Source organism: Gracilinanus agilis, chromosome 2 (assembly GCF_016433145.1).
Source record: "Gracilinanus agilis isolate LMUSP501 chromosome 2, AgileGrace, whole genome shotgun sequence".
Lineage (NCBI taxonomy): Eukaryota > Metazoa > Chordata > Mammalia > Didelphimorphia > Didelphidae > Gracilinanus > Gracilinanus agilis.
The window spans coordinates 244619148-244635733 of record NC_058131.1 but is presented as its reverse complement, the minus strand read 5'-3'; the positions used below and the strand labels follow the sequence as shown (position 1 = coordinate 244635733).

General features: G+C 46.7%; 1 protein-coding gene across 1 annotated transcript; it reads right to left on the bottom strand.

Annotated features, from left to right (window-relative positions):
• Positions 1-11029: 11029 nt before the first annotated feature.
• SNAI1 (snail family transcriptional repressor 1) lies at positions 11030-16345 on the bottom strand. The gene is made up of 3 exons (XM_044661103.1): positions 16249-16345; positions 15261-15779; positions 11030-11460 (listed from the first exon to the last, which is right to left on the bottom strand). Exons 1-3 carry the CDS (start codon positions 16325-16327, stop codon positions 11279-11281), a joined length of 780 nt encoding a protein of 259 aa, XP_044517038.1. The 5' UTR covers positions 16328-16345; the 3' UTR covers positions 11030-11278.
• Positions 16346-16586: the final 241 nt, after the last annotated feature.

Here is a 16586-nt window from a genome sequence, read left to right as displayed (position 1 = left end):
CTTCCTTCCATGAAGATCCAGTGACAGTGTCCTCCTTACTGTTCTTTAAACAATACTCTTCCTCCTCCTCCACTCTCCCTCCTGGCTTCATTCAAGTCCTGGCTAAAAACTGCCTTCTACAAAAAACTTTTCCCAATTCCTTTTCATTCTAGTGCCTTCTCTCGCCTTCTCTCTCTTGATTATTAGCATTTATCCTATGTCTACATTTTGTTCACATGTTGTCTCCTTTAGATGGTGAGCTCCTAAAGCGCAGGGACATTCTTTTGCCTTCCTCAGGTTTCTGCACTATGTCTGGCACATAGTAGGAGCTTAATAAATGCTTGTTCTCTCTCTCCCTCCCAGATTCAGAGTTCCTCTAACTTCCTCCCACTCTCTTAATGCCCAGTCCCTAGGTTCATCGGGCATATTCTCTGGGAGGCAATTTGAAGAATTTCCCCTTTGAGGAATAATGAACTGGAGGAATTCCATGTGAACTGGAATGACCTCCAGGAATTGGTGCAGAGTGAAAGGAGCAGAACCAGGAGAACATTGTACACAGAGACGGATACACTGTGGTACAATCAAACATAACAGACTTCTCAACTAGCAGCCATGCAAGAATCCAGAGCAAGGCTGAGGGACTTATGAGAAAGAAAACTAGCCACATTCAGAGGAAGAACTGTGGGAGGAGAAACACAGAAGAAAAACAACTGCTTGAACACATAGGCTGATGGGGTTATTACTGGGGATGTAGACACTAAACGATAACTCTAGTCCAACTATCAATAATATGGAATTAGGTCTTGATCAATGATACATGTAAAACCCAGTGGAATTGTGTGTCAGCTATGAGGAGGTTAGTGGGGATTGGGGGAGAGGGAAAGAACATGAAACATGTAAATATGGGAAGATATTCAAAATAAAAATGAAAAAAAAAAAAGAATTTCCCCTTTGAGAGAGAACAGAATTCGACAGGGATCGGAAGCTCCCAGTCCCCGCTTTGGGGGCCTGACAATGAGCCATCTCGGCCCTGATAGAGGCAGTGCTCTTACAGCCAAAGACTCGAGGCTTTACAAAGCAGAGTTACCAGTTGGACAGAAACTGCCAGACTAGAAGATGTCTCAGGTCCATTCCAGGCCTAACATTCCTGGTTCCAAGATTCTTTATAATTTTGATATTCTATGTTCTAAAGTGCCTTCCAGCTCCAGCATTCCTTGAGCCTCTTTGTGTCCTGGTCCTTCTCCTGAGGTCCCCTTTTGTTCCCTCTCCAAAGAGCAGCAGCAGCCTCTGGCCTGAAGGGTCACTTTAATTAAATGGGGCCAGAGAAAGGCTGGGGGGTGTGGGGGAGGCAGATTCTGATTAGGATTGGGGAAAGAGGTAGGATGGAGGAAATGCCTCTTCCCATTGGTCCTAGCGGCTCCTTGGCCTGGAAGAGAGATGCCAGACTTTGGGAGGCTCAAACCAGTCTTCCTCCTCCAGCCCCCTTGGATTTAGGGAGCTGTGGGAAGGGTTAAGACCAAACAAAGCAATGATGTGTACCTAAGATCGAAGGATCCATTCCCCTCCCCTTCCCTGGAGTCCAGCTGATTGAATGGGGGGGGGTAGTGATTAGTGGGGCCAGCTAATGTGTTCCAGATGTTTCCAGAGGTGGCCCTCCAGTCCAACAAGGCAGAATTTCCCTTCCACTCTTCTGCTCCCAGCTCTACCTGCCTGGAACACCCAAGGATATGCTTTACAATCTGTTTATTTCCTGCACTTTTTAAAAGAAAAGGTCGGGAGGGGGGAGAGAAAAGAATAAGTATTTAATGGCCTCTCCCAGCCGGGACCCCCAACCTCCCTCTAGGCCCCCAGCCAAGACCATAGTCAGCCCTTAGCTATGAAAGACACTTTAATAGGCTTCACCCTATTAAGTAATATTAGACACCGAAGTCCAATTACATGGAAAAAAAAAAAAAACTGGATCCTGGTGTCAGAGAGAAAATAGGTTAACTATCAATAGGGATCGCCTATTAATTTCAGGGTGGAGGCTCCCAGACTCTGGAATATTGAAGGAAGCTGAAGACCAAGAAGAACACGAGAGCTGTCTTTAGGTGTTTGAAAGACAGACTAGACGGACTCCGTTTGTCCCAGAACAGGGAGCAGTGGGCTGAAGCTACAAAGACAGATTTAAGCTGAACGGCAGGAAAAACTTCTAAAAGGGGTCCCAACTTGAAACGGTCTGCTTTAGGAGATGGTAGGAGCCCCTCATTGGGCGTCTTCAAGCAGAATTTGGATAACCACTTGCTGAAAAAATCTGGTGGGGATTCTTTTTCAGGTATGAATTGGATTAGATGGTTGCTGAGGTTCCTTCCAACGCTAGAACTGTAATTCTGTGGACATCAAGAGCCATAGATCCTAGAGCTATTTAATAGCCCCATGGTCTTGCCTAGGGCATGTTGGTAGGTGAGAATTTGTCCCAAAAGACCCGGAAGGCCACTGAAACGGGTGCTGTGGAGCCCTTAGAGCTTGGTCAGACCTGGAGGAAGCCAAGGTCATCCACTGCATCCCTGGCCATTGCCAGGAGTCCAGATTTTTATCTTGCCACTCAATTTGGAAGATTCTGGAAGAGAAAGTGAGGCTGACCACTGTGTACAACTCTGCTGCCCTTAATACCAAGTGATCACCCCCTTAATATCATTGATCCTCCTTGAAAATGAAGTAAGAATGACAACATCTGCTCTCTACTTGCCTATCTCATCTATAACAAAGGGGAATACGGACCACATAATTTCTATCAGTGCTTTCAGCTATAACTTTTTTATGTTCTATAGACTATAGTCTTCCAGATCTGACAACCGGTATCCTAGGATTCCTCCAAGGCTTGGTGTATAATAGACATCAAAGCAAATGGTAGAACATACATGATAGAACTTTAGAGCTAAAAATGAAACTTTTCTCCAAAGGTACTCTTAATTGCTCAATCCAATGGCCTTCTCTCAGCCTTCATCCTTCTTGACCTCATGGCAACATCTGACATTGCTTGACCATCTTTTCCTCCTGAATGGTCTCTCTTCCCTTTGTTTTTTTTTTTTTTCTTTTAAACCCTTAACTTCTGTGTATTGACTCATAGGTGGAAGAGTGGTAAGGGTAGGCAATGGGGGTCAAGTGACTTGCCCAGGGTCACACAGCTGGGAAGTGTCTGAGGCCGGATTTGAACCTAGGACCTCCTGTCTCTAGGCCTGGCTTTCAATCCACTGACCTACCCAGCTGCCCCTCTTCCCTTTGTTTTTATGAAATTGTGCTTTTTAAAAAATAATCAAATTTTTTCCACAAGGAAGGAAGAGGAAGAGGGAAAGGGAGGAGACAAAGAAGAGGGACGGAGGGAAAGTGGGAAAGAGAGAGAAAGAGAAAGAGAGAGAGAGAGAGAGAGAGAGAGAGAGAGAGAGAGAGAGAGAGAGAGAGAGAACCCTCAATAACAAATATGTATAATCAAGCACAAGCAATGCAAGTTCCCCCATTGGCCATATCCAAAAAAAAGTCTCATTCTGCATCCTTACTCCATCATCTCTCTCTCTCTCTCTCTCTCTCTCTCTCTCTCTCTCTCTCTCTCTCTCTTTTTTTCCCTAAACCCTTACCTTCCACCTTAGAATCAATACTATGTATTGGTTCCAAGGCAGAAGAGTGGTAAGCAATGGGGGTTAAGTGACTTGCCCAGGGTCACACGGCTAGGAAATGCCCAAGGTCAGATTTGAACCCACAACCTCCTGCTTCTAGGCCTGGCTTTCAATCCATTGAGCCATTCAGCTATCCCCTCTTTCACCTCTCTTTCAGAAGGTAGCTAGCATATGTTATCATCAGCCCTCTGGACTCATGGTTGGTCACTGTGTGGATCAGGTCTTAATTCTTTCAAAGTTATTTATTGTTTGTATTTACAATGCTGCTATTCTTTTATAAATTGTTTGATTCTGCTCTCTTCACTCAGTCTAAAGAGTCTTCTCAGGTTTCTCTAAAACCATTCATCCATTAATAGATTATAATTTGTTTAGCCATTCTCCAATGGACCATCATCCCTTTACATTTCCAGGATTGTTTTAATTTGTGTTGCTTAGTTTTAGGGATCCCTCTACTATGGATTTGGAATTTTTTTTCCCGTATGGCTAAAGATAACATGGATTTCCTCCTTTGAAAGCTACCTATTCATATTCACGTTATCAATTGGAAAACGCATCTTATGCTTATAAATTTGAATCAGTTCCAAATATATCTTGGAAATGATACCTTTTTGAGAAACGTGCTACAAAGATTTTCCTTAGTTACAGCTTCCTTTCTAAGCTGCCACTAGGCAATTTGATGGTATAGTGGATAGAGCCCTGGGCCTGGAGTCAGGAAGCCCTGAATTCAAATCTAATCTCTGTCCCTTACTGGCTGTATAACTCTGGACAAGTCACTTATCCCAAGTTTCCTCAACCAAAAAATAGGAACAATGATAGCATCTACCACACAGGGTTGTTGTGAAGAGCAAATGAGATAATATCTTTATTTTTTTATTTTTTTACATTTTTAAACCCTTAACTTCTGTGTATTGGCTCCTAGGTGGAAGAGTGGTAAGGGTGGGCAATGGGGGTCAAGTGACTTGCCCAGGGTCACACAGCTGGGAAGTGTCTGAGGCCAGATTTGAATCTAGGACCTCCCATCTCTAGGCCTGGCTCACAATCCACTGAGCTACCCAGCTGCCCCGAGATAATATCTTTAAAGCACTTAGCATAGTGCCTGACATATAGTAGATGTATAAAAATGCTTGTTCCCTTCCTCTTTAATTTTTGCTGCATTGTTTTAGTTTGTGCAAAAATGGCATAATTTTTTGTAATCAAAATTGTCCATTTTATCTTTTTTGATCCTTTTTATCCCTTGTTTGGTCATAAACTCTTTCCCCGGTCCTTTGAATAGACAGACGTCTTCCTTGATCTTCTCTTTTGTTTTTGATGTCACCCTTTATGTTAAAGTCATCTACCCATTGGGAAATTATCTTCATAGAAGGTATGAGATATCATAAGGCTTTCCGGTTTTTCTGCAGATTTTATCAGATAGTCAGGTCTTACCCCAGTTAATGGGGTCTTTGTGCTTATCAAACGCTAACGTATATTTGCTTCTGAATGTCATGAATCTAATCCGTTCAGCTAACAGATCTTGTTTACTTCTTAAGCGGTATCAAGTCATTTTTATGATTACTGCTTTGTAGCTTAGTTTGAGGTTTGGTATTTCTCATTTGTTTTCCGTTCTTTCCATTGTTTGCCGTTGACTCTCGGCTCTATTGGATTTGTTTGTGTAAAACCTTAAGTTTGAATCTTTAAAATGATCCATTTTCTCTTCTGTGATTCTTTCTATCCCTTGTTTCATCATGAACTTTTCTTCAATTCACCAATCTGAGAGATGCTAACATCTAATCTATTTATAAGGTGGACCACTTATTTCTAGATCACAAAAGTTGGAGGAACTGTGAGAAAACAGTTATACTGATGCCCTCTTGGCAGAGCTCTGAATGGGTCCAACCATTCTGAAAAGCAACTTAGAATGACTTTACTCAGAACAAGTTAGTAAGTGCATGCCCTTTGACCCATCCATGTACTGCTGGGTCTATAGCTAGCAAAAGAGGAAAAGGTCGAGGGCAGCTGGGTAGCTCAGTGGATTGAGAGCCAGGCCTAGAGACGGGAAGTCCCAGGTTCAAATCTGGCCTCAGACACTTCCCAGCTGTGTGACCCTGCGCAAGTCACTTGACCTCCATTGCCTAGCCCTTAGCACTCTTCCACCTATAAGTCAATACACAGAAGTTAAGGGTTTAAAAAAAAAAAAAAAAAAGAGGAAAAGGTCCTACATGTGCAATAATATTTATAGCAGCTCTTTTTCTGATGGCAAAAAAAAAAAGGAAACTAAGGTGGTGTCCATCAATTGAGGGATGGAAGAATAAAGTGTAGCATATAAATGTAATGAAATATTATTGAACTGGGGGCAGCTGGGTAGCTCAGTGGATTGAGAGCCAGGCCTAGAGATGGGAGGTCCTAGGTTCAGATCTGGCCTCAGACACTTCCCAGCTGTGTGACCCTGGGCAAGTCACTTGACCCCATTGCCTACCCTTATTGTTCTTCTGCCTTGGAACCAATACACAGTATTGATACTAAGGAGGAAGTTACCGTAAGGGTTTAAAAACAAAATGAAAGGGAAAAAAAATTGTTGAACTATAAGAAATGCAGAAATAGATGATTTCAAAGCGATATGGAAAGACATAAACTGATGCAAAGTGAAGTGAACAGAACCAGAACAAATTTTTAACGACAATGTAAAAACAAATGACTTTGAAAGCCATAACTCTGATCAACACAATGAACATCCCATGATTCCAGAGAACTGATGAGAAAGCATTGCTATTCACACCTCCTGACAGGGAGGCCACAGACTCAGAATGCAAAAGTGACACATACTTTTGGGACATCATGAGGGAATTCATTTTACTCAACTACATATATTTGTTTAAAAGATTTTGTTTTTATCTTTCCAAATTAGAGAGAGTGTGAGGAAAAATACATTTGTTGATTAAATCAATTTGTTAATTAAAAGTAAATTGTTTTTTTTAAACCCTTACCTTCTGTCTTGAAATCAATACTGTGTATTGGCTCCAAGGCAGAAGAGTGGTAAGGGCTAGGTAATGGGGGTCAAGTGACTTGCCCAGGGTCACACAGCTGGGAAGTGTCTGAGGTCAGATTTGAACCCACAACATTCCATCTCTAGGCCTGGCTCTCAATCCACTGAGTAACGGAGTTGCCCCCAGTAAATTGATTTTTCAAGAACACTAGATTATCACATGGCTTCAATTCTCAGGTCTGCCGTTTCTTCTATAAAATGAGGGGATTGTGCTATTGATCCCTAAGGTCCTTGAAAGCTCCGACATTCTCTGGTCAAACGTCCTGGGATAGGACCTTCCAATCTAATCCAATCAGCATTTATTAAGCACCTACTACATGCCAATCATAACGTTGGGTGCCGGGGATAAAAGACAAAGGGCCTACATTCTCATATAAACACACATATATTCTCTTTATACATTATCTATAGATACGCAGATGCCTGATCATTAGAGGAGGGAGAGAATGCCACTATGCCTGGTGCCAAGGGTACGAAGCAAAAGTGTCCCGTAGGAAGCCTCCGAGGTCTTTCTTCCTGACATTCTGCGTCCTCGGGTTCCGCCTCTGCGTTCTAAGGGTGGCATCCCTTGATGTTTTACGGTTCCGTGAAGCAAAGCTCCCGGAGGGCAAGGATGGGCGCTGGGGTGACCTGCCCAGCTTCAGCGCCCAGGACAGGAGGCAGTGCCCCGAGGTTCGGTGCCACTGGGCAAGAGGCTCAGCCGGGTCCGTCTAGCTTTTCCCCTCCCCAGGGTGGCCCCTCTCCTGAGGTCCTCATTCACAAATGGCCAAGGCTGGGGAGTCAGGGGGCTTTTATGGATGAAATGTGCAAGTCATTAAGATTTACCTCTTGCCTGTGTTTCACTGTTTCCTGTTTTAAGAAGAAGAAAAAAAAAATACCTCCCCCTCCCTCTCCTAAACACCAAAGGCTGGGGGAAGGAGAGAGGAGACTCCCAGGGGAGGACCGGTTTGAGCTGGGTGGGCCCTTCATGAGATGTCCTGGTTTCACTGGTGCTGGGCACTGAACTGAAAATTCAGAAGCCCCGTGTTTCAGTGTCTGAGGCTGAAATGGGCTTGAGAGAGCAGAAGATCAGAGTTAGGAACCCTGAGAGATCATCTGGCCCCAGGGCTCTTGTTTGGGTCCTGTCTTCTAGCATTCTTTTTTTTTTTTTTTAAACCCTTCCCTTCTGTCTTAAAATCTATACTGTTTATTGGTTCCAAGGCAGAAGAGCAGTAAGGCCTAGGCAATGGGGGTGAAGTGACTTGCCCAGGGTCACACAGGTGGGAATTTTGAACCCAGGACCTCCCATCTCTAGGCCTGGCTCTCCATCCACTGAACCACCCAGCTGCCTCCTCCTATAGCACTCTAGAGAAGACTGTGAACCCCTTCTGGGGATAATATTTTTACAGGCATATAAGAAAGTGAAGAGAAGATTATAAAGGAAAACAAAATTTATTGATATTCAGGTATCAAAACATTTTTTCAAATCAGGTTCATGAATCCAAGGTTAAGTGCCCCCGATTTGGGGCCAGCTGGGTGGCCCAGTGAATAGAGAGCCAGGCCTAAAGATGGGAGGTCCTGGTTCAAATCTGCTCTCAGCAACTTCCTAGCTGTGTGACCCTGGGCAAGTCACTTAACCCCATTGTCTTGGCCTTGCCTTAGAACTGATGCTAAAACAGAAGGTTTCTCTTTTATTGTATTTTATTTTGTTTGTTTAAAAGGGGAAGATTGGGAAAGGTTTTCCATAAAGGGTAGAATTTTAGCTGGGACTTGAAGGAAGCCAGGAAGTTGAGATGAAGAAGGAGAGCATTTCAGACATGGGGGGATAGCCAAGGAAAATGCCCAGAACCAAGACGACCGCCATGATCTCAACCACCACCTCCCTTCAGATCCCAAAGATAGCCAGGACCCGGAATCCAAGAGCCTTGGGAAAAGCCATGCCTTTCAGGGCTGTTAGTAGTCTAGTCTAACAGCCGCCACTGAAGGAAGCAATCAGTGTGGAGTTCCCTTTCCTTGCCGCCATCCCCATCAGCGGATGGTTGCCCCCCAATGGGCAGAGAAGCCCTTTAGCCCTGGGCATGATAAAGCCCCGCCATCGACAGCCTTGATTCCAGGCCAGTTCCAAAGCCAGCATCGGAGGAAGGCTTCTCTTTTGTTGAGAGGCAGCCTGGCATTTCTTCTGAGAGTGCTGCAGTCACAGCCACGGAAGCTTCCCAAACGGCGCTCATCACCGGGAAGTCCTCGGCTCTGCTACGTTGTTCAACACGATGCACCTTTTATCGGTGGAAATGGCACTGGAGAGCATCGCCTTCTGCTTTTCTTTTTGTTGTGAATCCTTCCCTTCTTAGTATTACTTCTAAGAAGAGAGGGAGCCGCTAGGTAATTAGGCTAAAGCGACTTGCCCAGCGCCACACAGCTAGGAAATGTCTGATTTGAATCCAAGATCTCCCTTCTAGGCCTGACTCTCCATCCACTGAGCCGCCTAGTTGTCCCTTTTTAATGCATTTGTCCTTTTAAAATGTAGTGCTAAGGACACAAAGACAAAAAGGGGGGGGGGGAATAAATACATTCCTTTAGTGGAGATAGATAGCCCTTCTCTTCACTCTGGAGATTGGAGATTCTGGCCTCTAACTCGGCCCAACTTCCTCCAGGCACAGATCCATCCAGTTTCCTCCCAACAAAAGCCATTCCATAGCTATCACCACCCAGGATGTGAGTCAGCCCAGGTCTGTCCCACCAGGAGCCCTTCAGGAGGACAGAGAGGGAGGCAAGGGCTCTGCTTTGGGCTGGAAGTCTGCAAAGGCTTCTAGTCATCCTCCTTCCTGGGAAGACCACATTCCTACACAGGATTTCAGGGAATAATAGACCTTTCTTCCCATCCCACCCCCAACTCCAGGCTTTCTGAAGACAAATTCCAGGAGGCCCCAATGAGACGTGGGTGGGGGCTGGGGAAGGAAAGCTTTTCCTGTAGCCACCAAAAGTCAAAAGTCAACAGTATGTTTTCCTTTCAAGGTATAGATTAGGGCTTCCTAGGCCTGGAGTCCTGCAGGAAAGGGGGTGGGGGAGGAGTGGATCCACCATCACCTATTTGGGAAACATTTGCAAGCACAAAACTCCCCAGTCATTACTGCCCCAACTCCTCTGCCAACAGGGGGGCTAGACATTAATTTGATTTTTTTTTGTTACCTCCCATTTTCTGTCTTAGTAACAACTCTAAGACAGAAGGTGGAGGGCTAGGCAAAGGGGGTTTTGATTTGAACCCAGATCCTCCAGACTCTGTCCACTGAACCACCTAGCTGCCTGTACTCTTTGAATTTGGCAAGAAGCTAAGCACTAAAAGAACCCTGGGTCCATCCTTCTCATTCAGAATCTCCATCTGGGCCGCCTCCTCCTGGCCACCCCCCACAATCCACACTCCCTTGCCTCGTTAACCCTTTGAAAGTCTGTCTTGAAATCAAAGCCAGATCTGTCCAGATGATTGCTTGATTTTATAAATTAAGCACTTTATTGAATATCAATAAATCGTGTGTATATAATTATAAAACTGTTTCATCAGTACAAAATGTGGCATAAAAATATAAATACCAGTGTACCTTTGAAATGTAAACATCTTCTGAGTATGTGAAAAAAAAACAACAACCACCCGGCGGAGATGCCTATTGGGTGCACCTGTCTGGCACCATAAATAGCTCTGAGGACACACCTGTCAGTGGGCCAGGCCCTGCACAGCCCCCTCATTGTATGGACTGACAAGTGCTTACTATTAGTCACAGTTCTCTTGAAAAGCAGTTAAGAGTCCTATTAACAGGTGCTCCCGCTCAGAACTACCCTAGAAAGAGGGATTCGGACTTGAAATGGCTCCTCATGCTTCTCGGGGAGGTGGTCCGTGGCCCAGGCATCCCGAGGGTCCATCACTGGGGCTGGCGGCTGGACCGGGATGGGCCCAGCGCCCAGGGACACCTTTAGAGCATGAGGGGGGGGGGCTTCCCCTAGCCGGGAAGCAGACAGAACCCCCAGAACCCCCTGGGAGAGGTTCCTCAGGATGCCCCTTGCAATTGCCTTTTTGTCCTTCATCTTGGAGAAGGGAGTGGCCCCCGGGAAGGAGCGGTGGGGATCGGTAGGATTCTGAACAGGAACAGTCACCAACACACTTGGTTTAAAAGCACCAAAAGAAGAAAAAGAAAAAATAGCACTCTCCCCCCCTCCCAGCCCCTGTCCTGGAGGAGGCTGACAACACCCCCCTGAGACTGACTGTAAAGCGACATTTTCAGACACCAGCTGCAACTGTCACGGTTCAAATTGTAAACTACAGTCAGGAAATGCCGGAACGGCCTTAATAAAAAAAAAAAAAAAAAAAAAAAAAAGGCAGAGCCCCAAAGGGGCTGGGGGGTGGGTTCCTTTCACTAAAGACTGAAGCAGCAAATTGGGGGGGGGGGGGAGAAGAGTAGGGAATGTTGCTCCACAGCTGGAGTTAACACAGAGGGAGCTATTTCCTATAGAAACTTTTTTTTTTCCTGGAAAATCATAATGGCAAATATTCACTTGGCTTTTTTCACAAACTGGAATGGGTTCCTGGCAGGGGAGAAAGGGAGAATCCAGGCAGCACCGGGGCAACTTCTGCATGGGGGGATCTCATGGGAGTCTTTTAGCGGGAGCCCGAGCAGCCCGTCTCCTCGTGCTTGTGGAGCAGGGACATTCGGGAGAAAGTCCGGGAGCAGGTTTTACACTGGTACTTCTTGACATCCGAGTGGGTCTGCAGGTGGGCCCTGAGGTTGGAGCGGTCGGCAAAGGCTCGGCTGCAGTGCGTACAGGAGAAGGGCTTCTCCCCTGGGGAGAGAGAAGGCAAAAAACGGAGTCAGAAATCAACCCTCCTCTTCCTTCAGGCTTGCAAGGCCAACCCACCCACTGCCACTGCCACTGCCACTACCACAGCAGCACTTTTCAGAGGGGCCCAGATAACCTCGGCATGACCAATAGGCCCAGGAATCTGGACCATTGTGCCTTTTCAGCACTATCTTTAAGATATTAGAGGAGTCCTGATTAAACTCATATGATAGTTTTTCAGAATTGAGGACCAGGAAGACAACTGTGGGGAAAAGAAGGCACTGCACTGCCTCCAGCTGCCTCTGCTGTCAGAGGATTTCAGTTCCCCTTAGCTAGCTGTGGGACCTGGGGCGGGTCACAAGTTCTGTGAACAAATTTCCTCACCTATTCAATGAAAAGAGTCTAGAACAATAACAGGGAAGGCCCCTTCTAATGCTAGGAGATCTTTTTCTTCTACAGAGCTGGAAGGGACTTGTCCAAGATCATGTAGGCAAAGAATGGAAGAACCCAGATGGGAAGGGAAATGTTCAACTTCCCAACACCCAGACTGACAAGGCAGTAGGCACTATCTTTTAGGAGCATTTTTAAAAAACCATTACTTTCTTAGAATACTTAGAGTCAGTTCTAAGACAGAAGTGGGGCAAAGGCTGGGTAAAATTGGGGTTAAATGACTTGCCCAGGGTCACACAAGTAAGAAGCAGACGACTGAGGCCAAATTTGAATGAGGTCCTCCCAACTTTGAACCTGGCACTCTATCCACTGTGCCACCTAGCTGCTCTTTTTTAGTAACTCCGTAAAAGCATCCTTGGAAATAATCACACTCATTCTTTCACCACATTGCTGGGAGGTAAGTACTATTTCCCCCTTAAAGAACTAAAGGAAACATCATCAGGGAGCTCAAAATCAGGAAAAAACAATAAGAAAAGATCACAGTCCAAAGGGAGGGAGCCACCTAGGCTTAGTGGAAAGAGCAGGAGGTTTGAAGTCAAAGGTCCTGGATTCAAGTCACTCCACCTGCTACTTATCCTACTTTAAACCCTCCCTTATCACCACTTGCTTGGATAATACAATTTTCCTCGTCTAAAGTCTTGGCCCTTTCCCACCTCTTTTCGGCACTTGTCATTATAACTTTCCTTATTAACAAACGTTTATAAAGCACCTCCTCTACCGAGAAACCGAGGTTCACTATAGTCAGGGATACTAAAACAAAATCAGTATTTGTCACCTTGAAGGGGAGGATTCTCCCAGAGGTCAAGCCCATGGCCCTCCTCCTGGATTCAAAAACCTTCATTTATCTATTTTTCAAATCTTTACTTTCTAAGTAGCAACTCTAAAACTGAGGTCAGATCTGAACCCAGGACCTTCTGCCTCTAGGCCTGGCCCTCTAAATCCACTGTGCCACACCACTACCCGGCTCCAAAACCCTTTTAATGGCTCCCTTTTGCCCTGGTGATAAGATTCAACAAACCCCTAGCCTTTGCCAGCAGGTAGGTCACCTGTCTCAGGGCATTTCTGTGCATTTTCCTAGCATGGCCCTCCCAGGAGTCATTATCTCCATTCAGAGTCCAGCTGTAGGGACACCTCCTTCCCTTTAAACCCTTCCTAATCACCTCCATCTAAAAGTGCTCTCTCCTTTTGACAGATCCTCCTAGAATACTTTTGTTTCAGAAGTATCCTGGGCCCCACCCCAGCCCCCACTCCCACTCCCTGCTTAGAATTATATTGATCTTTGTATATGAGTACTTCTCCACACCCCCCAGGAGAATGTGCGATCCTGTGTCAAAGAAGGGGATGTACATAATCCAGATTTGTTGAATGAAAGAAGGAACCCAAGCAGAGCTGCTTACTTAGACAAGAGACTTATTTTACACCTCAATAAAATCTAGACTAGTAGTGACCCTGGGCAAGTCACTTCATCTGGTCTGCCTCAGTTTCCTCATCTGTAAAATGAGCTGGAGAAGGAAATGACAACTACTCTAGGGTCTTTGCCAAGAAAGCCCCAAATGGGATTGGCAAGGCCTTGGACATGGCTGAAAAATGACTGAACAACAAAAATAAAATGAGAGGGTTACAATAAATTCTCTCTAAGGTCCCCAGTCTACTTCTAAATCTTGATAGTCTAGAATTCTCCAGGAGGACCAAACAGGGTTTAGAACTGGAAGAAGGGAGGGCATGTTGGGGGCTGTAATGGGAATCCAAGGGGCTCTCTTGAATCAATCTGGAGCTGCCATGGACTTTCCAAGCAAACTTCATTCAGAAAGAGACTTGCAAAAAAAGAAAAAGCTTTGGGGGGGGGAGGGTCCCCCCTCTTCTGTGGCCTGCTTGAGCCTTATGCCCCAGTGGCTTGTCTCCGCCTCTCGGCCAACTTCCTTCAGACATCTTTATACCATGTTAAGCAAGTGTGAAATCAGCACCGGCAAGGCTGCCCCAGCCCTGTGTGGAGCATAAAGGCAGGGGAAGGCTGCATTGTACATGTGATACTTCTTGGATTAAAAGGGGAAGGCACCCTGGGCCCAGCAGCTGCCCGGCCCACAGTAACAGGTGCACAGACATTGCTCCATTACAGCACCTGCTCACCACCCTTCCTTCCACCAGCCCTCGATAGTCCCCCACCCTCCCCAAAGCTGCCATTAAAGCAGACAATGAAAATCAAGGTTCAAAATGATGCAGCTTTTGTAGGATGATTTTTGGCTTCCAGTTTGAATTCATGGCCTTAAAAAAAATGAGCAGGGGAAATCTCGAGGGATGAGTGGGCTGCCTCAGAGTAGCTGAGCGGTCCCCCTAAGGACCCAAGACTTCATCAGGTGGACAGGAGGATTTTAGGCTTCCTTAGAATCCATCCCCTCATTTTACGGATGAGGAATCTGAGGATGGGTAATTACTCACTCCAGGTCACTCTGCTATATAAGTTACAGATATAATAATGGGTCAGATCCCAGGTCATCTAGCCCTTTCCACTATACCTAGTGACCAGAAGCCGGGAGTGGGTGAGGTCTTTTTGCATATAAAAGCCCAGGTGAGGGGGGATGGGCCAGAAGGGAGAAGCCAGAACAATGAGGAGGGGAAACTTCCTGGTCTGGGCCCTGCACCTAGCCCAGGATTGGGGCCAGGTGGGTGGCTAACATCTCGGATCTCCCTTCCCAAAGAGTACTTCTCTTCCCCATCCGAACCCCATTCTCCCATTTGGCTGAGACCGGGGAGAACTTGGTTCCCCGAAGGGGGCCTCTCCCAGGCAAAACGGCAAAATTAAGAAGGGATGGAAGATGGCTTTCCCTCTCCCCAGCCACTAGCATGAAATTCTGCACACAGAAAGTACTTAATAAATTTGTTGTTGTTGCTAGAGCCGGGCCTGTTTCCAGTAGCACCTCCCATCCCTCTGGGACCTTAATACATAGTTCTCTCAGAAGGTCTGAATACTAGTCAAAGAGCAAATGGATCAATGAATGAATGAATGAGTATTTATGAAGGGTTACCTCTGGTAGGAGAAAGGCTTTAAGCCTTGTGACCTTAGGTAAGCCATTTCTATTCCTCCACCCTCCACCGCCTCTTTCTCCCCTCATTTATGGGGTTAACATAATATGTCCCACGTAATTCTCACAAAACTATAGTGGGAACAGTGTGGAACTTGCCCCATATGTGAAAAAAGGAAGGAGTTGGGTTAATGGATCTATCTCTGAGTCCTCCCATCCTCAGGGTTCTGGTGGTGTTACAAATGTCCCACCTGAAATCCTATAATCCTAAAACGTGTATTGTATGAAGAAGGAAAAGATGGCAAAGAAGCTCACACGGTTTGGGTCACTTACCTGTGTGGGTTCTGATGTGACCCTGCAACAGCCAGGGTCGGGAGAAGGCCTTCCCACAAATCTTGCAGACACAGGGGAGTGTGTGGCTCCGGATGTGCATCTTGAGGGCACCGAGGCTCACATATTCCTTCTCACAGACCTTGCAGATGAAGGCTTTTCTGGGCTGGGTGTCTTCACTGTGCTGAAGCTGCTGGTGTTTGGAAGGGCTGGGCAAGGTGGTGTAGGATTCAGGGCACTGACCACAGGAGAACTTCTCTGTCTCCTCTTCCTGGGAGACTGGGCTTGGGGGATCCGATCCCTTGCCACTGTCATAATCATCGCTGGACAGAGAAGTCAGGTCCAGGGCCTTGGGCTCTTCTGGGGGTCCAGGAGCAGCTGCTGGCACTGGGGTAAAGAAGCTAGAGAGCAGTCCATTATCCCAGACCAGTGGAGGGTAACATATTGCTGGACTGAGGACCTCTGGTGCTGGAATGGCCAACATCGGGTAGGACTGGTCATACAAGTGTGGAGACACAATCACTGGAAGGGGGAGAAAGAGGGGTTAAAACAGGACACACCCTACCCTCTCCAAACTGGAGGGACCCTTTCCTCCCAGGTCTATCCCCACTTCCACCCAGCCCTCCCCAATAGGCTTCTCTTAGAAGGTTCTCCCCTCAGATAGACTGAATGATGCCCCAAGCTCCAAAGATCTGAGGGAACCCATTTCCACTTGGCATCTTAGCCAAAGGCACTCCCACCCCAGACCCTTCTACTCCCAAGGCCCCGTTTTCCTGTCCTCAAGTCACTCCGGGACCTTCTCACTCGCTCATCCTGTCCCCACGCAGAGCTCATCCAGCTGTGCCCAGATGTTTCCGTGCCGTTGCGTTCGGGAGTTCCCAGGGTTTGGTACTTAGCCCTCCCCAAACTCGCCCACTGCCTGTCTAAGTTTGGTCCCGTTCCTCTCCAACCTCTTCCCTCCCCTTCTACCCAGCCCAGCTCCGTTCCTTACCTGTCTGACTCTCCAGTTCGCTGTAGTTGGGCTTCTTGCTGGTGGAGAAATGCTTCTTGACTAGAAAGGAGCGAGGCATGGTGATTCCGGGGCTGGGGCTGAATCCCTGACCACTACGCCTGGGCTACGCTAGTACAAACTGAAGCCACTCCGCTCCTGCACGCCAGTCTGAAATCGCCAGCCCCGGGAACTTCCTAATAAAGGGGATCTGAGCCCAGAGTGGCAGGAGGAGGGATCGCCCCGCCCACTTGTCACCTCTAGGCCAATCAGAAACCTAGCCGTTCCCAGGCCCCGCCCTCAGAGCCTCCCGGGCAGGTGCTGAGTAGGGAACCGCGGGG